Consider the following 27,805-nt stretch of genomic DNA (forward strand, 5'->3'; position numbering starts at 1 on the left):
CTACTCTCGAAGTGGAAAACGAACCACGGCAAAGTGAGGCGAGCCGGTATTGCGCTAGGTAAAAGCAACAAAAGTAGACAGTTATCAAAAAGGAATGGAACTCATCCTCACTCCTACTCATCATCGGTGTCTTTGCTGCACGTCTTAAAAGATGTGAATAAGGACGAACAGTGTTGGAACAACACTCGGCTTCTTCCCACATTGCAAATACATACATGTTAGGTTCAGGAATGTTAAAATGCTACTTCTTACAGTGTACAGCTAGTAAAGGTTTCATAATGGTTTGACTTTGCAATGGCTTAGGTTTAGGGTTATACTATAATTAAAATGGACCTTCACAGGAGAAATAGTGTGGAAATACATACTGTAGGACAAACTGACATTCAAAGGTGTTTGACTATGAAGGTTTCACTGTCCTTCTGCATTCCTCTTACTTGATTTTTCACCCGAGACAATGCCGGACTGCTTTGAATCCGGCCGGCTAGCCTGCATTGCACTACAGTACAAACGCTGGCTTCAGCAAAGTTGTCTGTGCACGCCGTCTTACGCGGTAAGTGTGACATTGTCCAACATTTAGTAAGTGGATGAGCTTGAGTTACTCTTTCTGTTCCTTCCCGTGCGCGTCGCCAAGCATTTTGGAGATCAGTGTGTACAGTGTGAGCCATCAGCTTTTGCTGCAGCAGTGCAGCACTTTGTTCTTCTCACTGCAGGAGGACATGACTTTGAGCAGCCCCGGGCCGGACTTGAGCCCGCTTGATGTGTGGCGCATTAAAAGAAACGGGCAGCTTTTCTCATTCATTTTTTTTAAGCCATATTCTTCACTGTGGCATGCACCTGCTCTGTTTTACCAGTACCACTATTTACTGACATGATACAACTGAATATTGCTGAATCCTGGTAAATCTTACCCATGATTTGGCATCAGCCACATGCAGTGTCCTGATCACTTGCTGTCAGTATGTTAGCAAAAACTGCAGTACAGCATTGCACTCCTGTGAAAAAATAGCCCGTATGCATGTTAGCATGCGGTGCTGCTACACTGCATGAGTCCGCAGAGCCCTCTCCTCTGTACTCTGACACCTGCAGGAAAAATGCCTCCAACAGCAGCTCTTTCATACCAGCAGCAGCATTACCAGCCATGGCATGAATAAACCACATCTTGTATTGGTTACGGCAATGATTCCCAACCACTTAGTGTCCCGCGGGAAATTATTCAATTACGCTTGATTATCGTAAAATTATTTTGTACGAGTAATGTATCCTTGTTCCATCTATCTATGCCAGCGACGTATAGCGGCAGGCAAAACAACTAGATGCTCTTCCACTAGATTGCAGAGGGTACATAATTAACAATTAACCTGTGTGTCCACCTTTTGGGGGACATTTTTGTTTCATGATTGCGCCTGAAGTTTTTCTAATGTTAACCATGTGCCTTGGCTCAATAAAGGTAGGGAAACTCTGTCTTATGTACCTTGCTATGGAACCTCCAAAGGCAAATATCCCAGAGGTTGTATGAATGAGGCAATAATCTGCCTCCAGTTGCACTAAACTTTAGGTTGTCCACCACCGTATTGTATGCATGACAAAATGTAATAAGACAGCATCGTGCATAAGAAGAGCTCATCTCTGGAAGCATCAAAGTAGAGAGAAGAGTACACACTAGAAGTAAGCTGATTCATTCACTACTCCAGAGGAAGCACACACATCCTAACTTATTAAAATGCAGGGTTTGTTCTTTATACAATGGTTATCTTCTTATTACACATGTTGACAGTTAATGTTTAAAAGTGAAATGCCTAAGGCACAAATGCTACACAACTCACATTACGCCTTCGTTATTTAAAGCGGAAGTCAACCCAAACTTTTTTTTTTTTTTCAAGAATATGCTCTATGCAAGCCCACGAGTTGAAACAAGGCATTCTGGTGAATATTGTGTTTGTGGAATATGAGTTAAGCAGCAAAATCCACCCATTTTTGGCCACCTCAGGGGGTGGCCATTTTGTCACTTCTGTCGACTGAAAATGACATCACAGTGTCTCCGGGCTCAGGTATCGACCAATCACGGCTCCGCTTCAGAAAACAGGTGAGCTGTGATTGGTCGTTACCCCTAAGCAACTGTGATGTCATTTGGGGTGGCCAAAAATGGGTGGATTTTGCTGCTTAACTCATATTCCACAAACGCAATATTCACCAGAATGCCTTGCGGGCCTGCACAGAACATATTCTGGAAAAAAAACATGTTTGGGTTGACTTCCCCTGTAAGACAATTTGTGCGCTAAGCAGTGGTTAGCAGTGTTGTTGTTTTTTTTACTATTGTATGAGACGAAGTTTATTTCATGAATGTTTTAATACAGAGTTTGATCCGTTCTCTTATCACTTAGCAAACATCTCATAGATATTACTTCTTGTGCCATAGTGCTTCTTGCATGTAGATTTGGCCATTGTCAGAGCCTGAGGCAGATGCCAACAGTCTATCCTTGTTCCCAATGCGCTGTACCTGGTTATGCTGGTAACAGATGGCAGAACTGAATGTAGGCCACGAGTCAATGCAAATCTCACAAACACATTTTCAGAAATAGAAGAAAAAAAGCGTACTTGGTCGTTTGATTTTAACACCTTGAGGCAGGCACTCCAGAGACCCAACTATTTGGATAGACCATTTAAAAAAAAATCTTTTTTCGATGTCACCTTTAAAGCAAGGTTCTCTGTATATTGCCCAAGACTGCAGCAATTTGGTCAAGACAGCATTGCATCGCTGAAGAGCCAAGCAACTGACGCTGCACGCAATCATTCAGTCGCTGCATGCACTTTTCCCGGCCAGGAAGGAGCGCTTAATCGATGTCAGAAGTGGAGGCAGTGAGCATGTCTGCTTTACCCTCCTCTGCTGTAGGAGGGCCCCAAGATTAGCACGTAGCTCAGCACTGCTGCACTGAAACATTGGCTTTTTCATCAGGAGATGTCACCCAGGGAGGAGTCATGCGAGAAGCCAATGAGAGCATTTCAAATGTGCTAAGAATTGCATTTCTTGTCATTCAGAAATCCCTTGGTAAAGTTTTCATTGCGTGGTTGAAATTAAAAAGAAAAAAATCCATCTATCTTTACATGTATTTTTTTTAATTCGTTTAATACAACTTTAATTATATGGAGCTTGCACAACAGCTGCAGCTGTAACAAAGAGCTTTAAAGAACATTTCACGTAAAATAACAAAACAATAGAAAACAATTCACAAACAGTGGCAATAATACAATCGTAACAACTATCCCTACATATGCCTTGCTTTTTGTAGCGGTTATAGATGAAAGGCTGAATTCACTCAGTTTACCCACATAAAAACACTTAATCAGGCTATTTGATTTCTAATGGCTTCAAACCTTAACGGCCTGTTCTTTGAAACCCACTAGATGGCAATATGTCCTCATTGTTCCTATGGAAGCTCTGAACCAATGCCCTGTCTTTCACACCGTGGAATAGTCAACCAAACTTCAGTTATTTGTTCTCTACGTCACAGTAAATATCTTAAATACAATTAATGATGAATGAGTCATATTTTTATACCAAACCCTGGAGAATGGGCCCCGTTGTTTTAAAACCCACATCACCTGTAAAGCACCATATACTTGGCATTCCCCGGAGATCAGTGTGTCAAGTCAACCCAAAGATATTTTTTTTACAGAATGTGCTCTATGTAGGGCGGTGGTCTACATGTAGGTTGGTCCGCCTCACAGTGCAGAGGTTGTGGGTTCGAGTCCGGCCCCGGCCTCGCTGTGTGGAGTTTGCATATTCTACCCGTGCCTGCGTGGGTTTTCTCCGGGTACTCTGGTTTCCTCCCAGATTCCAAAAAAACATGCTCGGTAGGTTAATTGGACACTCTAAATTGCCCCTGAGTGTGATTTGGGTGCAGATGTTTGTTTGTCTCTGTGTGCCCTGCGATTGGCTGGCAACCAATTCCGGGTGTCCCCCGCCTATTGCCCGAAGACAGCTGGGATAGGCTCCAGCACGCCCGCGACCCTTGTGAGGATAAGCGGTATAGATAATGGATGGATATATTGGCTTTTCATGTGTGTAGGTTGAATTACATTGATATTTTCACTTTGTTTGTAAATGTTTGAAAGCATCAATAAAAAAAGCTCCACAAGTGCTGCTTTCCGATGACTTAATATCGTCATTCAATTTCGGCAACCAATATTTCTCATGTTTTTTATGTTTTCAAGACAACCAGATGTTAAACCATATAAGTAGTCAAGCTCAACCATTACCGGTGCATGTACAAGCTATTTTTTTATTTGTCAAATAATATATTTTTTGTTGCGTTTGGGGCAACCCTGTAACAGATACTTAACTGTATTAAATACTTCTCTAAATTTGAGCCGTTTTGGCTGCTATGCTAACAGGTTTCTACGGTTTCCTCCAACATTCCGAAAACATGCATGTTAGGTTAACTGGGCACTCTAAATTGCCCCTAGGTGTGGTTGTGAGTGCAAATGTTTGTCTCTGTGTGCCCTGCGTTTGGCTGGCAAACAATTCAGGGTGTACCCTGCCTACTACCCAAAGACAGCTGTGATAGGCTCCAGCACGCCTGCAACCCTTGTGAGGATAAGCAGATTGGATAATAGATGGATGGATGGATGGATGTTCTATGCAGGCCCACTAGTCTAAACACGGCATACTGATTAATATTGCATTTGTGGAATATGAGAAATCCACCCGTTTTTAGCTAGCTCATGGGGCGGCCATTCTGTCACTTCTTTCCACTGAAGATGACATCGATGTTGCTCAGGGCTGAGATAATGACCAATCATGGCTCAGCTTCAGAAAACAGGTGAGCCTTGATTGGTCGTTATCTGAGTCCTGAGCAACTTCAATGGAATCCCCCTGAAATGGCTAAAGGTGAGTGCATTTTGCGGCTTAATTTATATTCCACAAACGCAATATTAGTCAGAATGCTGTAGTTCAACTAGTGGGCCTGCATAGAACATATTCTGGAAAAAAAAAATTGGGGGGGTTGACTTCCCTCTAACAAATGGTCAGTGCTCATCTTGCTGCCATTCTCTGTTCGCTAAACTGTATTGCATAAAATTACTTTTGTTAATGCTGAGCAAACACCACGAGCAGCAGTGTTTCAGCGTGAGAGTGAATACTGGATATAATTCACAAAAGGGCCAATAAAAGTTCTGTAGGTATGATTGGCTCGGTTGAGAATGATGAACTGCTGCTCACTTGAGTCCTCTTCAGTCAGACGCACAATTAGGCACACCACACTACCAAATTACCAATTTAAATGTATCAAACTACAGATGAAATAAAACGTAGTGCTTCACTCTTAAGTTGACAAAAAAATAACGTGCACTTTCCTACCTGTCCTGTTAGGTGTTCTCATGATGGTGAGTTGAAGCCTCATGAGGCATCGAACCACTTGAGGCAATTGGTTCGAGAAAAGGTTCATTTCTCGAAGTTCCATATACACACGAACCACCTGCTGACCAGGTGTATCATCATAGGCAGCTTAATATGTGATGCATACAGTCGATTTTTTATGTCGGTTGTGGAATTAAAAAAAAGTATGATCAAATAATTTCTTGAAATTAATTCTTGTATAGTCCTAATAGAATATATTTATTCAGTACACGTATTTTTTTCCCAAATGGTAGTATCATATGATATGGCAGTTTGTTTGAAATTTCTTTGTCACTTTTGGAAAATGGCATTGTTTTATGCAGGTGGAGGACAGTGAAAGTGCTTGAGGAGACAGGAAGAGGGGTGCTGAATATGCTTGTGTAACTTGGACAGTAACACTTGGACAAAAAAACAAAACAGGGGCGAGAATGTATCTATTTGTATTCAGAAAAAAATGTTTCTCAACTGTATTTGGTTTTAAAGGGAAAGTCGAGTAAAAAACGTTTTTTTTTACAAAGTAAACTTATTTTTGCCAAGTAGCAAAATACGATTAACTACAAAGAGGACAGAGATCTGTCATTATATATGAAGCTTGTGACAATATTTTTTTCCAGCAATTGCAATAGGATGACCAGTTGTTCCACATATATATTTTTCAAACTCTCCAAAATTTTGACGACATAGGGCCATTACAAAATAAATGCAGAATCGCCTCTGACTCACTTCCACAGAAGGTCTTTATCATCTACATTAGTGAACTTGGAAAGAGAATTATTGCAAGGATAAATGTTGTGCAGTATTTTAAACTGAAGCTCTCTTGTTAGCACCGGTGGAGCTAGTTGTGCGTCTTCCAAGCCGGTGACGAGGACTTGGGTCGGAGACGGAGACTGGGAGGTCCTAACTAGCACACAGCAGCTGGGAGCACTTCACCACGTGACCCGAGATACGTTAGCTAGCAGCCGTCGTCACTTCACCTAATTCATGTCGTCCGGACTCGGATGGGCAAAGGTAAGCCGCCGACACGGAAACACATCTCAACAAAACCCGAACGCTAACCTGACATACAACGTCGCTTCCATTTAGCTGATTCTTAACACAAGGACTGTTTAAAAAAAGGAAAACAACGCCTTTCAACTAGCCGTTTTCCCCCAAGGCGTCTAGATGGTAGCTGCCCAAGCGTCTCGTTCTGTCATCTTGGGAGTCCGATTTTCACCATTATAGTCGAACAGAACAACAACACCTGCTCATGTCTCGAACGTCCAGTTTAGATGGTAGAATCTGGTTCGCAGCCCTTCAATTTCACAAGCTTTTTTGTTTAGTTTTTTAAACACCTCTCGTTTTGCGGTGTGTGGTGAGGAGGTATTCACATAGGTGTCTTGTACCGATAGCCCACAATTATTGAGGTCGAGACGGCCCATTTGAAAGATTAGCTCACGCATTGGCTAGCATGACAAGGCGTTACGTGTTTACTGCATTCAACGTTGTGCTAGCTCATTTATTTAAGACAGCACTCCCCGGTCGTCACTAGACGAGGTGTGTCAGAAAGCTTCCAGGACTGGCCACAAGCGTTTTTTGTTTGATTGTTGGTTTGTTTCAAACCAATAATACAAGTTTCACTTTCAATGTGGGTTGGACGGTCAATCGAACCGGCATGTCTAAAAGAGATCCTGCTGCTCTTGCTTAGTCCAGTGGGAGAGCGACTTAGTGATGGGCAAAATGAAGCCTCTTAAACCACTTGGGGTACTGCTTCAGCTAACGGTTCACGTACGCACAGAATGAAATGAGATTATACTCTAAACAGTGACAAGATCACCATCAGTAGCAGTATTGCACTTTTAGCAGTAGGTGTGTAAGAGCAAATGTGGAATAAATGAGAAACACGACATCATGTGCACACTGTTTATTAATAACAGTAAATAAGCATGAGTTTTAAACTGTCAAAATTACTAAGGGGATCAAACCCGAGACCCTGTGACTATAAGTGCAACACTCAATCAACTGTGCCAAATGAGCTGTTCAGTTGATATTCTCCCAGACTATATAGGAGGCAGTGAAGAGCGTTTACGGTATAATCTTAAATCGGCAACTAACTTGAAACTCGCTCCAAACGGTGACTACACCTGCGAAGCGGCGCGAGGTCTCCAGTGTTTCAAGGCAACGATATGTTGAATGAACAAATGATGCCATCCGCACAAACCAAGGCCTCTGTCTCGATTTTTCATGGAACCAAACCGATGCTCGGAATCGGGGCTTCATTTGGCACGCCCACTTTTGCTCGCGACACACTCCTAAGCCTTGCTGCGCCTTGGCCCATCACTATCGAGAGTTGTGGCAAGACGACTCATAGCTGCTTCACCATGACAACGTGCCTGCTCACAATGCTCTGTGGACCTAACAGTTCCTGCCGAAAAGAACATACGCACCCTGGAGCCATTTTTCAGCTTGCCCAACATGGTTAAGTGTGATTTTATTTTTTTCCTCTTTGACAAGCACAACTGTGCCCATTTTTAAGAATTGTTTGACATCAAGATGGCCCTGACAACGTAGCTGCTGAAGAGCTGATAAGAATCCTTAAAGGGAAGTCAACCCAAACATATTTTTTTTCAAGAATATGTTCTATGCAAGTCCACTAGTTGAAACAAGGCATTCTGATGAATATTGCGTTTGTGGAATAAGAGTTAATCCACCCCTTTTTAGCCATCTCAGGGCATTCTGATTAATATTGTGTTTGTGGAGTATGAGTTAAGTAGAAAAATCCACCCCTGTTCAGCCATCTCAGGGGGCGGCCATTTTGTCACTTCTGTCGACTGAAAATGCCATCAGGTAGCGACTAATCACGGCTGCCTGTTTTCTGAAGCTGAGCCATGATTAGTCGTTACCTGAGCCCTGAGCAGTTGTGACGTCATTTTCAGTCGACAGAAGTGACAAAATGGCCGCCCCCTGAGATGGCTGAACAGGGGTGGATTTTTCTACTTAACTCATACTCCACAAACACAATATTAATCAGAATGCTGTGTTTCAACTAGTGGTCCTTCTGGGAACATATTCTTGAAAAAAATGTTTAGGTTGATTTCCTCTTTATAGGAGTGCGTTAAAGTGTGGCAAGAGTGCGTTAAAGTGTGGCAAATAAAGCTCAAAAGGTTTGTTAAACTCCGTAGTTATTTCTCAGAATGGGAAAACCAGTAGTTTAGTTGGGTTTCAAATACATCTTTTGTGATGCCAGTCCTGTAGGTTCTCTGACACACTTCGTCTTTAGCGTTTGTGAAACTTGAATGGAACTTTGCTATTAGCTTTGCCAACTTTGACAAAGACCTGCTCGTTTGAAGCCATTCTGGGGACTGACGTTAGTGGTGCCATTCACATATATTTAACCATTTAGAGTCCAGTGGTTGGGATAAAATAACATGCAAAATAACATGATCTAATCAGTTTTGAGAAAAATGTGCAGGTGATTATCACACCAGTACAATTGACTATAACACTAAAGCAATTATTCCTCCCAATTTAGATCTGGGGCGATTAAAGGCACAGATTTGATTTTGATGCGTCACATAAATGCGACGGATTTCGAACATGCTCATGCTCTTGCTTCACGCAAAGTTGCATAGGTGAGGCAAGGTGACCTCAGCAAAATAATTGTGACCTGGAAACACATAGTTTGGGTCAATGGTCAGTTTGCTGAGTTTCTAAAATGGTGATACTGCTTTTGCAACAAATGAATTGGCATCGGTGTTCAGTGCAGTAGACTTTGCCTTCCCTCCAAATTCTTGTCATACAGAACACAATGTTAAAATGACTCCGCTCATGTTTGTTTCTGAGCAGGAATTAAACTCTCCAGTCACATTTTAGAAAAAATGTCAGTGGAGTGGTCAGAAAAGTTGCTAAATAACCAAAGTTAGTTGGCAACACTAACTGCTCTTGTAAAGTACCTCCTCTCTTTTTGGTTGTCAGTTAGCAAGGATGGATAAATATGATTTAATTCAATTAAATTTGGATAAATTTCTTTTTATTACAAAGGTTAATGAATACTTGGGTTGAAACAATAAATCGCTCGACCACGCAATATCCTTTAAAAAGTACATACTATGGAAATATTACTTTGTTTGTACAGTGTGACCCGGGCCCCGCAAGATTTGGATTTGGAAATTTGAAGTGGATTCCTGGAAAAAAATCCCAATGAGTATAATGTTTTAATGTGATGTTCTAAAGACATTAAACTCGTTATACCTCAAGTTGCATTTGATTCTGTAAAAAAATTGAGAAATTATGTCGATTGAAAGTTGGGGCACGTTTTTCTTGTTTTGGATCACCCTGTATACAGGTGATTTCGCTGGTGTGGCTGACGACCAATCAAATGTGAAATTATTAAACGGGGTAAATCTTTCAACCATCTGCCTATTTCTGGAAATGCATCTGTGAGCGAGCAGTTCTGCACTTCTGCCCCACTGTCACCTAGCAGTGAGGCAACTAAACATAATAACCAACCACACACACCAAGTGTCTTCAATGGTTTGGCAGCTAAGCTGGCCTACGTTTCCGAGAGACAACACTAGCACATAATTCAAAAGGCCAGCATAACTGCAGTGTTAGCCCAGATCAGTGTAAAATGATAGTGTTCCCAGAATTAGCTTCTGATAGTAATCTTCAAATAACTGAGTTGTCTACATGGAGTTGGGTACACTTGTTTGGTGATGTCATGCACCACACTGTTACCATGAAATTAGAAATCTAATTAGGTGAATTGGTGATAATGCAACGGAATCTCTTTTAGCACCTGCTTTATGTGAGATAATAGCCTTAGCTTCCTACAAATGACATACTTGGTTGTGCCGTGAAATTGTATGCGGAGGGGTGGGGGTTGTATTGGCAATGTGTCCATGCAATACACAAATGCTTTCATGATCTTGAGGCTTCACGGTGCTTGTTTGTTTTTCACACTCTGGGTTTTGCTTCCGCTCGTAGAAGCCAGCAGCTGTCTGCTGCAAACATTCTTCAAGCAAGTTGGAAGAGATGGCCTAACACTGGCACAATATGCCATTGTCATTGGGGTATTTTCACAACAGCATTTCAGACAGGTTAGGACTAGGGCTGAACGATGTTGCAAAATAACCTACTTGTGATTACCATGAAGACAGTTTATCTGTACTACAATTACAGATGTAAATTTTGTAAGTACATTGATATGTAGCGTTAACCACGACAATATAATTTCACGACTACCTAATGCACCTGATTAAAAGCCTCAAAGCCTCAGCTAAATAAAGCCATAAAAACAAATGTGTACATTGGTCACTTCGCATTAATAGCCGCAGGTCTCCATGTTATTGAATGGGATATTTGCAAAGAAAGAGGTCACACAGATACATTTTTTTTTTAACTTTTATTTACCTTAAACACTGCTAGACGATTTTTTTCTTCCCACAAACAATGCAACTAACGCAGCCAGTTACTCAGTAGCATCCCAGAACCTTTCTCAGTCTCTTGTCACACGAGGCAAATTCACCAATGACCTTAGACTGGGGTCGCACTGCGGAGATGGCTGTATTTATGGCACATGTTCCCTGGGCTCATTGAACTCAACTGAAGATGCTTTAGCTGCTCTCGATTGCTCATTACATAGCCCCCCGACCGCTACGCATACAAAGTTCTGCACTCTCTCTCTCTCAGGCAGCCCGCTCATCCCTCGTATGCACACCAACCACAAATAGCTGATGAATATTCAGTATGTGGGCAGACTCAGACAGTTTCATTGAGCCACTGTGACTTGTTCGCTAATTTGAATGGTCAGATGTGATGAGATTCTGAGTACGTCTATTGATGGCTTGAAACTTGCCAGTAAAAATTCAGAAATAAACCAAGTCGCATTTAAAAAAAAAAAAAAATAAATAAAAAAAAAAAAACAGAGGGTTCTATGCATGGGGAAAAAGGTAGCGGCTTATCGTCCGGAAAGTAAGTATTAAGGATGTAAGGATTCACTCAAGCTTCGATTCGATTTTCAGTTCCTGATTTTCGATTTGATTTTTTAAAAATTACTACCATGCTCTGTGTGCTAGTGTGGTTCTGCAGCCAGCCACAAACGCAATACGCAATGATGTTTGGTGCAAGCGTGTCAAGTAGGGCTGCCACAAACTACTATTTTGCTAGTTGACTAATCACCAACAGAAGTCGCGATTAGTCCACTCATCGGATCATATGTAAACCGCGGCATAATCGCACCAGGCTCTTATATGACCATCGGTACCTTACAGCTGTAATTCTTTAAGGTATGTACAAATGAATAATAGACAATTGAGATGATAGCACATTCAACTTGTATTAAACTTTGCAGCGTGTGCTAGCATTCCTGAAATGTTTATAAATGGAGTAATTGAAATTGAAGGTGACACTGTGGCCTTAATTTTTTTTTCTAGCCATCAATGTTTAGTGCATTTTAAAATGGAACCAAAAACTATACACTACGTTGAGTTGCACTGCTATGAAACTACCTATAAATACAACAAAGAAATACTTGTAAACATATTTCACGTTTCTTGGGCAACAAGCCTTTATTTAATGTAAAAGAGAGTGAAATATGAGTGAACTTAGGGAAAAGCACTGTGCCAAATAAAACTAAACTAAACACTTGTATTGGTTTTTAATTGTGTGTTTATTCAACCTTAATCCAAAACGTTTTGTTTTTCTTCTCTAATATGCATAATTTGATCTACACATTCAAAATGTGGTATGTACCCGGAATGGACAAAAAAAACTTTAAAGATTAGATCACTTAAAAGAGATCCCTTTAAATTATTATTCTAACGACTAGAGCTGGACCGATAATTCAGTATCAATATGTATTGCGATTGACGTGATTGATATCAATAGAAAATGCCTTCGATAGATCATTCGATCAAAAACAAATCAGAAAACAAACCCTATCGCGACATGGTGCATGTGATGCAGGCATCGTGCATCCGCCTCCAAACTTGAAGTTAAACTCATGAAGAAGAAGCCACAAAACAAACGAAGAAGCATTAAACCAAAGAAGAAGCAGCAGCTCACCCAGCGGTGCAGGCGTGCGGGCCAGGCCGCCGTGCGCCATACTCGTGTAGAGCGAGCAGCGTAACTTCATTCAAATGACCAGTTGACTCAGTATAACTCTTATAATAAACTGCGATTATGCATGATAACCCAATTAAACACCTCCGAATGGAGACAACGATGATGTATGCACTGCAAGAGAGTATTTGTTCACTTACATTGTATGTGTAGAACTTTCCCTCAGTCGCAAGTACTGTTTGATTATGTTGCCAAAAAGAAAGGTATGACAATTTGCTTATACACTTGAATTAATTTGAGTAGCCAGTTCACCACGATGATCAGTGCTGTGTTGCTGCCACAGTTGGGGTTGGTTGTGTTTGGCTGATTCCAGGTTCGTGCATGCAGGGCGGGCGGGGCTCTATATGTGTGCATCTGCATTTAGTTGTTTTGCTGTTGAATGTCAGGACCGGGACGCCTCGACTGTTTATGACCTGCAATCCGTACTGCTGTTCGTACTGTGCTACTATTCGTACTGCAATTTGTACTACCTTTACTACTGCTATTAACAAATTGAGAGAGTCTGAAGCGCAGTGTGTGAAAGTTTTTGTGTAAATGTGTGCAATAAACGAACAAAATTGTTGCGTCCACCGTGTCTGTCCTGGCTACCCCTTCCAGAGGGAGTTAATTAAACTAAAAAGTGTAGTTTAATTCAAACTGGACAATATGAACATTGAAGGCTAATGTGTGTGTATCAACAATACTGCTTTGGGGTAGCACCGAATGCAAATAAGCATTTACAATGCTTTTGGAGTAGAAACTGCACGTTACGCTACATAACAATGTACACCAAACCAGTTAACTGTTATTTTTTAAAGATAGCTTTAATACAAAATCAGTAGTTATCAATATTGACTGATAATAAATACTTAGATTGTGACAGTTCTTCAGACATATCCCCCAGCCTTACTAAGCACACTGTTTAAAACTGAGTTTAGTATTTATATCGACCAGTTAATTTCACTCTTTCATAGTTACGTTGACCTCTTATTAAAGGTTAAGTATTGTCCATCCATCCATTATCCTAACTGCTTATCCTCACAAGGTTCGCAGGCGTGCTGGAGCCTATCCCAGCTGTCTCCGGGCAGTAGGCGGGGTACACCCTGAACTGGTTGCCAGCCAATTACAGGGCACACAAAGGCAAACAAACATTCGCACTCACAGTCAACGTATGTCAGAGCGCGTGTGTGAGGAAGTGTTTGATGGCTGTCGGATATGTGCTGCTGTTGACTCCGATTTACGTGTCTTTGACGTTTGAGCACACACACAGAGATGATTGGGTGCGGCTCCTTGCGCCACAGCAAATAAAAATGCTGCAAAGTTGTCAAGCGGTCAAATATTAAGAGGATGAATACGGCTGCTTGTTCTGAAACAAAAGACAGACGAAAAGATGTTTCAAGATGAGTGAGTAGCTGCCCAGTTGTAATGCTCGCTGGTGCTTGAAATTACGTCATAAATACACATTATTTTACTTTTCCTACCGGTTGGTGTGTGTGATGTTACGAACTAGAGATTGGATAAGCTTTGATTTTATACATGTTTTATTTATATATCCATCTATATGATACGTTGAGTAAGTGATTTCAGAAATGCAGTCCAGGTTTACATGTCGTCGCTGTCCTGTGAAAAACACTTATGTCCAATTTTGGTAACATTTTTTTAATTTTCACATTAATGCGATGTCTATAATGCGGAAACACCATTCACGCAAAAATGACAAAATAGAAAAAAATGGACAAGTCTTTTTCACAGGACAGCGATGATATGTTTCATGAAGAGACGTGTAGGAAGTGGTAGAGCCACTGGATTATTGTTTTATCGGTCTATGTAAGAAGTTGAGTGATTAAAGAGATGGTTGGGCCAGGATGGCCATGTTTTCACTAACAAGTTCATTTTACATAGTTTTTGATTGGGAAAATGAAAAGCGTTGTCATTTTATCAATACATTTCTCAGGAGTTAGGAAATAAGTGACTCCATGAATAACGCCCCCTACCGTTCTATCCTTGTTCGGTCTGAGTCACTGGAGGAACCGATTCCAAACTCTCCATTGGAAATCATTGTACTTTCATTGCTTATAACGTCCAAAAACGTTGATCAATTGGCACCAAAATTTATGTGGACATCCCTACTAATGCCTGGAAGTGAGCAGAGCTACATAGAATTATGCTCGGACGAGTGCACACAGCTTCTTTGCTTATCATGGTTGGGACAGGTGAGGCATTTAACACGAGTCAGGATATTTACAGAGACTGAAGTGGGGATGAGTAGACGTGCACATTTTTTTGGATGAGGAATGGCCCCGGTTTTTCGACCTACAACACGGCGTCCAATTTGGGACGTAACAGCCGAAATGGTACGTTCCAATGCGGCCACACTCGGCTGAAAGCACATGCTGCTGTGCGATGATGTGCACGTTCAAGATAGCCTCGCTTTTCGATGAGGTCTTAGCTCACTTTCACGCCGATGCTGTGCGGTGCCTGGACATCGCACGCGACTGCTTGGGAGGCAACCCCGCGACATGAAGATCGACGCAGGCTGGACGGACAGTAGGGAGCTAATGTTGTGCTAACGCCTTTAGTTTTACGGCCTGAAGCTAGTTGTTGCTATTAGCTGTGCCGTTATCCTACTGTTAGCCGGGGAGGGATAAGGATCAATGCTTGCCTGATGGCTGCCTGCTGCTCGCTCCCAGCCGCCGTCTGCCTTGTGAGAGTTGGCACGTGTTTAGCATAGCTAAATGTACGAAATATAACCAGTCGGGGTTCGTGTGCACATTCATGCTCTTGTCCGCTTCAGCTTGTGTAAGTGGAGAAGCAATAGCCACGGTATTTTAGATTTTTGTGGAGCTGATCATGATGAGCTCACGTTTGACGTCAATAGATCCAAATTGTTGTGCTGAACACTTTTATACTTTCACAGGTTGAAGTGGACAAGAGTAGTAATGTGCATTTGCATTTTGGTGCTGATCGGTCGCCGTTTTAGACAACAGAACTGACAAAGCGAGCAATATTACCACGCTTGGCTCCATCCCGTGACATAGACCGATGAGACTGAAAAAATAACAAGCCCAGCCCCAAAAAGTGGCGCGGCAATTTGTTGTAATGGCGGACGCCGTCGATCGCGGGAGCTCTGAAATGATTAACGGCAGTGATATAGAAGACGCGCTTGTGCACTTTGAACCAGTAGGACCAGTCGAACGTGATATATGGTTAAGATATACTGTATGTTTGTAGACAATGACAATATCGACGTATTTGTAACAGAATAGAGGATAGTAATTTCCACACCCATTTTTTAAATTAAAAATGGTGCTTCTCTTGCATTGAGACTTTATTTTTACATCTTCGATTGAAACAGTAAAGATGAATAAACTTGGGCCTGTGTGAAAGCCACGTGTCTAAGGTCTCAAATTCTTTTGGAATTACTGTATTTATCTATCTACTACAGGGGCTGAGATATTAATTATTTTGTAGGTTTTGAATTTCTGGGGAAACTAAAGGTTTTCAAGGCTAATTCCGAAGACGACCTTAGGTTTTGGGGAGCTGTTGAGCCCAAGCCCTTTAGGCCTTAATGGGTTAAGCAAAATGATATGTAGGAAGTATGCAAAGCTACTGATTTGTTTACATGATTGTTGTAATCCGCACTTGAGTTTGTGCCTTTACAGTATAGTATCAGTATACTTGTTTACACAACAACTTGTGTGGCAGACTTATGTTGTTACCAAACTGCACATCAAAATATTTAGTAGTTTATACCTGTAATTGTAGTAGATAAAATGTCTGTCTTATGAATTAATGCTTGTCTTTACATCAGTATTCTATAATGCATCATAATAATGCAATTTCTGATCTGATATAGTTTGTTGTAATAAAGATTCATTGTTGATAAATGCATTAGAAAAAGACCTGCAGTCGTAATTTTTAGGAAAATCGCAATTAGATTTTCCATAATCGTTCAGCTCTAGTATATAATGTACTGCAAATCCGTGTCAATTCAACATATTCAACTTCACAGTTCACCAAACATGTGGACTGCACTTATTAAACATTGAGATTGATAAATAAATAAAATATAGAGTACATAAACGCGTAGAAAAAGTAAGATTATACCTGCTTTTGATCTAACATTATCCAATTTCAAAAATGGAAACGTGCCAAACAGGCATTCCAAGCAGCGGCAACACCTCATCAATTAAATGAGGAGGAATAATCTTTTCGTCTGCTCTCAGTTTCATTCATGAAATTGGCCACACACAGACCTATTGATCCTTTTAATATGTGATTGCTGACAACTGTGCACCGCGCTGCCATTTCCTTGTATGACTGGAGGATGTGTTTTTTTTTGTGTTTTTTTTTTTGTAACCTCAAGTGGCATTGTGTCCGTGTGTGTGCTCAAACAGACAACGCAATTGAGCCCTTCTATTATACATGGGTGGCACGTATCAGTTAGCCGTGGTGGCTCACAGTCTCACATATGACACGTCTTTTCATCAGACACTTCCGTTTTGTCACGCACAGTTCCACACGCTGAGTGGTGTATAATGCCCGCTGCCGCTTGAGATGACGTCATAAGTGGGCTTTCTCGTACTTTTTTACCGGGTGGCGTGTGTGAGGTTAACAGTTAACAAAGTTAACCGTAACCTGGAGATCGTGTAAGCTTTAAATTTATACATGTTTGTTTTATTCAGAGCTGGGCATTCTGTCCGGTCCGTCACTGACGGACGCCAGTTTTGTAGATGGTTGACAAATGATGGGTAAAATTTTAAAAAAGACGGACTAAGCATAGTCGGAACCCCCTTTATTTAATCTGTCATTCGTCTGTAGTAGGGCTGAATGACTGTTGTCGTTTTGGGACCGAAATCGCGATTTTGAGATCGCCAAAGATGCGGTTTCTTTAAAGGGCACTTATCCCCCATGCTCACCATTAGTGGCATGCTACTGTGGGTAGGTCCAGCGCTGAACTGGTTAAAAAAAAAAAAAAAAGTGTCGTCCTATGTCACGCTGTCGCCCGTACTCCCAGAAGTCATTTCGTTCGCGACTGCTTGAATGCTAGGCGCTAAGCTAGCTTCCTGTCGCAGCACGGACTTTATTAACGGACTACATGCAAGTCCGTGCAAAGCAGCAACGAGCTGCGTGCTATGCTGCGCATCATCTCCTCCGTTGTGACAAATAAACGACCCCACTAACAAGTAGTGTTTTCACCGCGGAGGCGAACAAGGGCTCGCTAAGTGTGCTAATCGCTAAAGTGAAATGCAGAGTCGAGAATAAGCAAAATAAGTGCTTAGGTGTAGAGTAGACTTTTTACTGAAGCCTGACTGGAACCGCGTAAGGGTGGAGCAGTTACGTAATCCAGCAGTTATGAACAGAAATGTTGTATTCCAATCAACACGTATCCAGACAAAAAATGAGGTAAGGGCTACATTAGCAATTTAGCACACGATCTAACACCGGCCGGAACTCGCCAACGGCTTAAGTAAGCCAATCACAAATATTCTCTTTGTGATATTTACACCCACCATTACTGTTAAGAACAAAAGATTATATGTATTTCAAGCCATATCGCTAAGCCCTCAGTCTCTGTTTGAAGCAGTTAAGTCTCTAGCAAAAATATGGGAAAAATATTGACTTATGTACAGAAAACATATACGTTAGTACAAACTGTAAAACATTTTGGGGTTAAAAATAGATTTTTATGCATACAATTGCACATAAATTTATACTTGTGGCAAGTAGTACAGTAATACTTACTATTTTTAATACTATTTTTAAAAACCTGAAAAAGGACTGCCTCCCTCACAAAACCTCTTTAGTGTCCTTGCATTATTAGAGTAGTAGCTTTTAATGTTTTGATGGTATAATGGCATTTTGTCATGTTTATAAATGTTACTGTACATTGTGACTATTGCTCTGAAGCTTGATTTCAAGAAAATCGCATATTCAATCAAAATCGCAATATCAGTCAGAAAAATCGCAATACAATTTTTCCCTGAAATGGCTCAGCCCTAGTCGGAGCCATTGTTGGGGCGTCTGGGATGCGACAGTTGGTCACGACGGCTGATGTCGGATTGGTGCATAAAGGCCTTCAGGTCATACAGTTTTAGTATACAGTATACTGCATGACACTGTTCAGCGTGACTTGCCTTCCACCAGACTCCATTCTTGTCATACAGAAAACAATGTGAAAATAATTCTGCATGCGAGAGGGGTTGGAAAAATCGTAAATTCATCAAATTAAGCAATTATGTGTATCTCAACAAGTAACAAACAGACAGTACTACAGCCGACTAAACCCTGCTTCACACGGCAGAATAATTGGCCCGATTCCGACTCTCTTAATGGCTCCAAAGAAAATTTTGGCAGGTAATCCCGCCGTGTGTGGTTGTTTTGGCTCGACTTCGCACCGTGTATGGTGTGCCCCGAGGACAAACGTGGCCGGAGCCGGTTGAAAGTGACGTGCAGCCAATCAGAAAGTGAGGTGGCAGGGCAGCGAGGGAGCCGAGTGGGAATCCAAAATGAAACAGTCATATGGCGCAACAGATCCCAACGTCTTTTCTTTTTGTCACTTTTTTGCCCTAAAAATAATTCACAAACTAGTGCCACCGTCAAGACACGATCAGAGACCCGTCCTGTCCTGCCTCTTAATCCGCCATGTTTGTTTACTCCGAAGTCTTGTTTCTCAAGGGGTTTTGCGAGATTTTCCATCTGAGCTGCGAATATCCGTGAATGAATCGATTCGTGTGTGATGTGTTCATCTTGCCATGTGACTGCGCACCACACACAGTACGTTCAAAACTGTTATTCATGTGTTTTTTTTTTCATGTCACGTGTGGGGTCTCAGAGTTTTGAAGTCGGCCGACAATTTTAAAATCTTGCCGTGTGAACCTTAAATTTAGACTGCTCTGTTTTAACAGCTCCAGTTTAAATGATTTTTGCTAACCCATTACCTTGCATTCTCCGCAGGTAAACAAGCAGCCCTAGGGCATACATTCTGATTGGCCTGGGCAAAATTCTGCCTTAGAATCCAGAGCAGTGTTTCCCTGGCCCAGTAAATCCATTCAGCTCTTTTTCTTGCATCTTAATCAGTCCCGAACCAACACAGGGGCTCTGGAACACCAACCAGCACAGGCCAGGATCGCAGCACAAATCCACCCCTAAACAAAATGTATTTTTCAATGGCAGTGCTTATTTTTAGTTGTTTTGATTCTGTTGGGGCTATATACTTGTATTTGTCGTAATGTGGCACTTTACCAGTGGAGTGGAAGTAGTGAAGCGTGAGCCCCAGCAGTGTGCAAATGAATACGTTTTAATCTTTCTGAATGCTGGACAAGCATTCAAAAAGAGATTGTTTACATTCAGATGCTGGCCACCCGCTGCTTGCTTTTTCATCCACCCCCCGCCCCCCCCCCTGTTTTCCAATCGTTGAGGAGACATGACCCACTTAAATGCTTGTTTACTTGCATTAGAAGACGAGTTAAGGCCCTTCTCAATGCACTCTTGTCTACAATTCAATTAGAGGCCTTCCCAGCAGCACATTTCCCAATTACACAATCTTGCTGCAACACATGCCCAAAAATCATAAATAATGCGTGTTTGGCAAGCAAAACTTGACAACCCTCACTTACAGTTAAAGGACCATACAAAAAGTTTAACAAATGAGAACTAATGGGATTATTTTGATCAAGTTGTAGGCAGCCATTGTGTCAAATGTTCAGACTTCAGTAAGTCTGGAGTTGGTTTTAGTGGATTCCCCTGGGCAAATGTGTTCAAGGTACACTTTTTGTACCAGAAAGTTTATGTCTCAAGTTAGGGCTGCTTGATTTATGACCAAAATATTAATCACAATTATTTTGGTAATAATTGAAATCAGGATTATTCAAACGATCATTTAATTTTTTGATACAAAACAAGAAAATGTTTGCATGTAAAAAGACTAAGACAAATCAAATTCTTTAAACACTAATTATGTAAATTGGATGAGCGCGACCTGCGTCATTACTGGAGTCGCATTGGATAGATTTCTGATTCATATGAACATATCAAAGAGGCCTGGGTCGGATTTGGAAAAAAAATCTGAATTGTACTGTTCACATAGATTGAAATAATCGGATACTTGTCACATACATACTTGGCGGGACCTGATTTGTCCTGCAGTGCCTAAGCAATATTTTTCAAAAACTGACAAATTAAATTTTTAAAAGTAGTTTAAGAAACAGACTATTTATGCGGAACCATTTACAAATTGTGTTGACAAGAAAGTAAGTCTTCACTGAAGGCAATCACTAATCAAGATGAACATTTACCGCTGAACCTTTATGTTGCAAAAGCAGTTATTGACATTTTGGAGACTTTCGATGCAAGGCATGTGCTTCCAAGCTGTGAATATTTTGCTGAGGTTTCCTTGTTTCACCTGTCCAACTCTACTTGAGGAAAGAAGAAATGCTGTGTGCATGCAAGGATGTTAAATGTATGGAATTTGTAATTGCTTTAGTTTTATTGGCATGCTGGTCCCCATATGTATGTATGGCCTTAAAAAAAACAAAAAAACATCTAATTTGATTAACATGATTATTCATTGATCAAAAGTTAGTCATTATTCAACTATACCAAAATTCAACTTTAAAATACAATAACTTAAAAGAACAACCAGAAGATAGATTGGTAACAAGTATAATGACAATAAAAATGGTGAATAAAAATAAATGCCTGCTGCGCAAGCCTCTGCCTCTTGGGAGCAGTGTGGTGCGGTGTATGCACGATGGAGATACTTAGGTCAATTAAGTTGTCAGAAAAATAATCATTAAAAAAACCCAGAAAAACAGACACAAAACGCCCAAGGCAACGCATGTTTTTCTGGTCGCGAGAGGCCAAAATTGAAATCACGATGATTTCGATTAATCGCCCAGTCTTACCTCAAACTATGTCTTATGTGTCTGGGAACAGAAGTTTGAGAACCACTGTTCTACATATCTCAATTTGGCAAATAATCTGTTTAATTGTAAACAGTCCGACTCTTTCAACTGAAATGATCATAGAGACCCAGTGCTGTTGAATAACTAGATGGATAGATACTACAGATGTTTTTTTATTATATTATCCAAATAGACTGAAGTTGAAACAATGACTGAGTTTCCAATGAGATGGGAAGGCAAGGGAAATCATTCAGGATGCTAGAATGCAAGAAAGCATAGTTGGACTGGTTTTGCCTAATTTGTTTTTTTCCCCTCCTTATCCCATCCTCTCAGATAGGCTGTCCAAACCACATCTTGACCTTCTGAAACCAGAGTCAGAGGATCAAAAACCTGCCTTTTGGATTGCATGAGCACAGGAGTAGGCCGGAGCTCAACTACTCCCCCAGTGGACTTTGAGGAGGAGGAGGGGGGAGGAGGAGGAAGAAGGCGAGTCCTCTGCTGTAAATACCCAGAGTATGGGGCAAAAGGTCCCAGGTGGTATTAAAACTATTGATATGCGAGATCCAGCGTTCAGCCCCGTGAAGCTGGAGTTACAGGCCTTGAATCAGAGCAAGCCTTCTCGACTGGACCTGCTGCTGGACATGCCGCCCGCCGGCGCGGACGTCCAGGTCCAGCACTCGTGGAACAATGACGACCGCTCACTCAACATCTTTGTCAAGGACGATAACAAGCTGGTTTTCCACAGGCACCCCGTGGCGCAAAGCACGGACGCCATCCGCGGCCGCGTTGGCTATACACGGGGACTGCATGTGTGGGAAATCAGCTGGGCCATGCGTCAGCGGGGCACACATGCTGTGGTGGGTGTGGCAACTAGCGATGCTCCGCTACACTCTGTAGGCTACACGGCGCTGGTGGGGAGCAACAGCGAGTCTTGGGGTTGGGACCTGTGCAGGAGTAAACTCTACCATGACAGCAATCATGCTGGAAAAACGTACCCGTCCTTCCTCGAGCCAGACGACACCTTCATCATACCGGACTCCCTCTTAGTGGTTTTGGACATGGACGAAGGGACTCTGGGTTACATTGTGGACGGCCATTACCTGGGCGTGGCCTTCCGAGGACTAAAAGGCCGGAAGCTCTACCCAGTGGTGAGCGCTGTGTGGGGACACTGTGAAATACGAATGCGGTACATAAACGGACTTGACCGTAAGTACAAGCTGCTGACGTTTATTTACAGTGATTTGATTTGCTCCGTATTCAGCTTTCATACAATCAACGGGAATATTCATATTCACAGTTCAGAGACGTTCACACATTCACTATTGGTGGCGAGAAACAAAAAGCGGACTTGTCACTCATGTCCCAATCGCATGCTTGGTTTAATATGGCCATGTGTTTGTGCACTGAACAACGAAAATACTGACTCCAGGAGCATGGCGTTAGATTGACGTCACAATTGCATAACATAATGTCAAATACTGCGTGCAAAAATGTGTTTGGAGTGTACAAAAAAGTCCGCACACACACACACACACAAGATCTTTTTTACGCTTGCGTCTTCTCTCCTGCTGCGCGTACAATATGCCGATTCCCAGTTGCAATACAGGCGTGATAATTGTGCCACAATTTTTAACCAATCAGGAGTCGGACAGTAGGGCTAATTCTGATTGGCGGTTTTCTATTCAACCGCATTTTACAGCAGTAAGTACGACGTCCAGGAAGCCTCAAACTCAGTCAATAGAAGGGTCAATATTCTTCTAAATTCTGACACATTTTGCTGTTCTTTGTTGTAGTACTAATTCAAAAATATACGTTTTCCAAATATATTTGTTTGATTTAACATTATTGTCCCTTGAGACACCAGCAGTTTATTTATTTTTTTCCCCCCCTCCGGTTTCCCCCCCATCTCTTAGTTACGATTGAATAGAAAACAGTCAATCAGAATTAACCCTACTATCCGACTCCTGATTGGTTTAAAATTGTAGCCCATTTATCACGCCTGTATTGCAAGCGTGAAATTGTACGTGTAGCGGAGAGAAGACAAGCGTAAAAACAATCTTGTGCGTGCATGTGGATGGTTTTATAAATACGAAACACATTTTTGCACAAGACATGCATTTGCACGCGGTATTTCACATTACGTACAAGCGAAACACATTTTTGTACGTGATATTTGGCATCACGGTTACATAATTGTGGCATAAATCTAACGCCGTACAGGGAGTGTCCAGAATTGCTGACTGTAAATTGGATACCATAAATCGTCTCCAAAGGTGTTCCTCCCAAAATAGTTGGGCATTGTGCAGTGTGATTAAAACTACATTTTCGAGTGGTCTTCTATTGTGGGTGCCCTAAGGCAAACCTTTCTAATGGCTGCTTGACATGCACCTGTGAGGGGGGTTGATTATCTCTGCAAAGACAAAGTGCTCACTACTGCAGATGTAGACAGATTCTTAGAACAATATTTGAGAGAAATGGGCCCTTTTTTTGTACATGGAAAGTCTTGGGTCATAGCGTTCAGTTCATTAAAAAGAAATGAGCGTACAAAGAGGTGTTCCATTTATATTTTTGCCAGTGTAATATTCAAGTCAAACTTTTAACAGTCATTTATGATGCCATCGTAAAACTTCATTCACAGTGCAGGTAGCCAATATTTAAATTTGAAGGGGAAGTCGTGTCAAAAATGTGCCTAAGGGCTCAGCTTGCGAATGTCACATGACGAAAGCCAGAAAACAGGTGAGTCGTGAAGGTCGTTACCTGTGGTGGATTTTTCTGCTTACCGGTAATTCCTTTTCCACACGCGCAATATTAATCAGAATACTGTGTTTAGAATAGTGGGGGTGCATAAATATACTATTGTAAAGAACATTTTTGACTTGACTTACGCTTTATCGTTCCTAACAGTCATACAGTGACTGTTGGTGAAAATTAAGGTATGCAGTTGGTATTTAATATTGCATTGCTCATATTGGACTGAACATACGGACACTTTCAAAGGGTGCGTTTAGTTCTGTTTCTGCTTTATGGGATTATCAGCACTTGATGCACATCAGTGATCTGAAGATTGACAAAATTTGCGGACTTAGCGCGTGATTGTTTAAACTCCCATGTTTTGAGGCATTCAATGTGTTTCCCACCCAAGCTTGGTTGAACACCATATTGCACCACTTCTGCATGTTTGACTTTGGAGGCTCTGTTATATTACGCAGCGTTTTGCTTATGTTTGGATTGCAGCCATTCACAAAAATTTGCCCAATTTGCTGTGCTGTGTTTTGATTAGTTAGTTCGACCCATCACATTTTTTAACAACTTTATTTTTTCTCCCCTCAGCTGAACCTCTGTCCCTGATGGACCTGTGTCGGCGCTCGGTGCGAGTGGCTCTAGGGAGAGAACGTCTGAGTGAAATTCACAGGCTGCCCTTGCCGGCCTTCCTCAAGAACTACCTGCTCTACCAATGACGCCACGTTCAAATTCAATTGTACACACCTCCCCTTCTCCCTCACACCTTTCTCTCTTCTGCTTCTCTGGGATCTTTCTCTGGTCAAACTTGTTTGACAGCATTTCTGGAGCCTGTTGAACAGACTTGGGCTAACGGATGTTTCAACAAGTATGCTTGTGTGACTGTGGCTGAGTTCATTTTTGAGGTTCTTATCCTGTTTTAATGACTTGTCCAATTGTACTCTTAACTGAAAAGAAATCAGGAATCACTGAGCTCTATGCACATGCTGATAGGGGGAAATATGCCTCGTCAGTCAAGCCAGTAGTGGTCAGTATCCCATGTAAAACTCAACACCCTGTCTTGATAATATTTTATTATTTTGACCGCAGTAAAAAAAAAAAAAAAAAAAAAAAAATGGATGTGCAAAGTTGCAGTTGTGCAATCGTCACAAGGTGGCAGCATTGATGTGCATCATGCAAACATGAGCATAAGACAAGCTCCAGCTCACCCGCATTCCTGAGGTTAAGCTTTAAAAAATGGATGGATGGAAGCTGTCTTTTTTTTTTTTTTTTTTTTTTTTTAATGATTTTTAAATAGACTCAGACATTTGTGTTCTCCACTGAGCTGAGATGCTGACCACTCCAATGAGTAATGTAGCAAGGTGTTGACCCGGTATTTCCTGCTCACACTCCGAGGCATCTGACAGGAATTAACTACATCAGCAGAAATCCTCTGAAATATGTCACTGTGATCATTCATAGCATGCATCTAGAAGAAATCGTTCTTTTTGTGATTGCATTGTTTTTTAAAGTCTCATGTTTCTTGGTGCCATTTTGACTTGGGTTGTACCCACATCCACTGTCACAGGTTTGCGCACAAAGTAAAAACCAGCTCGTTGAGATGTCTGTATGGAACCGGCACATATCAGGGCACATGTTTTGTTAAGGGGGGAAGGTAGTTTTGTTTTGCGCATCAACAAAACGACATTTTCAGCACCACGATCGACAATCCACCAAGTGCTGCTTTGATGTCGAGTCAAGTCCCGTGCTGCCAACATTGTCAAATGCCATACGGCACTATCATATCAGACCTGTTGATTCTAGTGTTTCAAAACATGCAGCTCTACAATGTTCAGTCAGCACTCCACGTGCCACAACTGTCTTTTCCTTACTGCTTGTTTTTTATTTGTATTTCTTGATGTAGGTTTGTTTGTTTCTATTAAAGTTTATTTCCTGTTGATCCCGTGCATTGTTTTGTGTTAAAACGTTATCTTGGAATAGTTTCTGTCAATGGGTCCATTTATTGCATTAGTTTAGCGCATGGTACATTTCACAAGATGTAGTATTAACTGCAATGTGCTGGTGCAAAGGACTTGGCAACCCGTTGGGAAGGCGACTGACAAACAATACTTCTATAAATTCATTTTATTTTTATGTGCCTTTCAAGAACACAGTGAATATCAATCAAATTGATATATGGAACAGAAACAAAACAAAATACAGGGCAGTGAAGTTAAGGCGAGTAGGTGATACTGAACACGTGTTTTGGGTTTGCATTTGAGGGTGGTGAGAGAGTTGCGGAGGTTAAGGTGGCAGAGAGCTACTACTTATGTTACTACTTACACGGTGAAGCCTAACTATAAACAGTTTACCATAATGTTGAGTCCTACTACTTGATTACACATTACTTTTCTGAGGAGGATAAATGTAGCCTTGTTTCCAATAGTTGATGTCCATAATATATCTATTATACCAAGAGTTTAATACCTGACCTTAATTATATGCTGGTGAAATACTTTAAAAAATGTGTGTGGATATTAGTATGAGAGTTAAATTACAAAGAAGACATTTCACTTGACAAAAACAAATCTGACTAGAAATGTCCAATCATGCTGCAATGAAACACACCTTGTGCTAAACCAAATTCCATAGAAATTGTATTTGGATGTGCTTTATGCTAAAGCAGAGGTCTCAAACTCACCGCCTGGGGGGCCATTTCCGGCCCAAGGATGATATTTTGCGGCCTACTACTTGCCATTAAAGTTCGTTAGTGCGTCACCCACCTTATTTGACTTGCCGTTACCCTGGCCGTTTTTTTTTTGTTTGTTTGTTTTGTTTTTTAAAACACACATGGGCTCCCATACATAGCTCGGGCTCATGATAGCTTTTGGAAAAACCTAGTTCTGAAGTGAGACGAAGTGAAAGGAAAAGATATCATGTCTGACTGTAACCCTGCTCGAAAGCATACCAGGTGGATATTCGGGGTGTGGAACTCAAGGTTATTTGTGCCTTTCTCTGTTGTATCACTTTCACATATACTCAGCTTGAATGAGTCGAATCCTCATCGTGGTTTAGTGTTTACCTGTATATGAGGTTTATTAAGACCTGAGTTGAAACTACATTGCACTTGATAATAGGCAGAAAATAATTATGATTGGATAAAGTATCCCATCATCCATTGTACAAACAGTTGCATGTTTTCGTCTTCTCATTCCAGCGTCTGTGGAACCCAAAACTAAACATGCAGCTGACCCACTTTTTGTTGTTGCTGTTTTCAACTGGGCTCATTGTTGTACTATATTTGAAATTGTAACGTAATCTCACTTGCCCTTAATGGACCTTGGAGCAGCACCTGTGTCACATGTCCACTTAAGTACAAACCAGCAACAATCTTTGTTGTTATTCTCTCAGTAGGAAAGATCATGTTGTTTTTCTAGCCTTGTTATTATCTCCTGTTATTTCCTGTTGTTATCACAGCAAGAAGAGGCTAACTGCTGGTGGATAAACATCTTGCTCATAAACATTGGGATATGCTATTACCGCAAGAGATTATTGCATATTGTACAACTGAAAGAGCATAATATGTGGGCTTTGTTTTTTCCCCTCAACAGTGGAACTTAAAATGGGTCCTTCAAAAATGTATTAACTCAATACAATATACAGGTATACAGTACATTGTTGTAATTGTTAAGGTATTTCTTTGGTGGCG

The 27,805-nt window shown here is 41.3% G+C and overlaps 1 protein-coding gene across 2 annotated transcripts; it reads left to right on the forward strand.

Moving 5' to 3' along the window:
• Window positions 1-4,758: 4,758 nt before the first annotated feature.
• Window positions 4,759-26,056, forward strand: spsb1 (splA/ryanodine receptor domain and SOCS box containing 1). Of its 2 annotated transcripts, none has more exons than XM_086048860.1 (4): window positions 4,759-4,888; window positions 6,220-6,403; window positions 21,712-22,584; window positions 24,709-26,056. In XM_086048860.1, the coding sequence occupies exons 3-4, from the start codon at window positions 21,894-21,896 to the stop codon at window positions 24,834-24,836; spliced, it is 819 nt and encodes a 272-aa protein (XP_085904986.1). In that variant the 5' UTR covers window positions 4,759-4,888; window positions 6,220-6,403; window positions 21,712-21,893; the 3' UTR covers window positions 24,837-26,056. The 2 variants fall into 2 exon arrangements, with proteins under 2 accessions (XP_085904986.1, XP_085904995.1); XM_086048869.1 differs by having other exon boundaries at window positions 21,716-22,584.
• The last annotated feature ends 1,749 nt before the right edge of the window (window positions 26,057-27,805 follow it).

This window comes from Filicampus tigris, chromosome 1, assembly GCF_054856515.1.
Source record: "Filicampus tigris isolate MCC_2025a chromosome 1, RoL_Ftig_1.0, whole genome shotgun sequence".
Lineage (NCBI taxonomy): Eukaryota > Metazoa > Chordata > Actinopteri > Syngnathiformes > Syngnathidae > Filicampus > Filicampus tigris.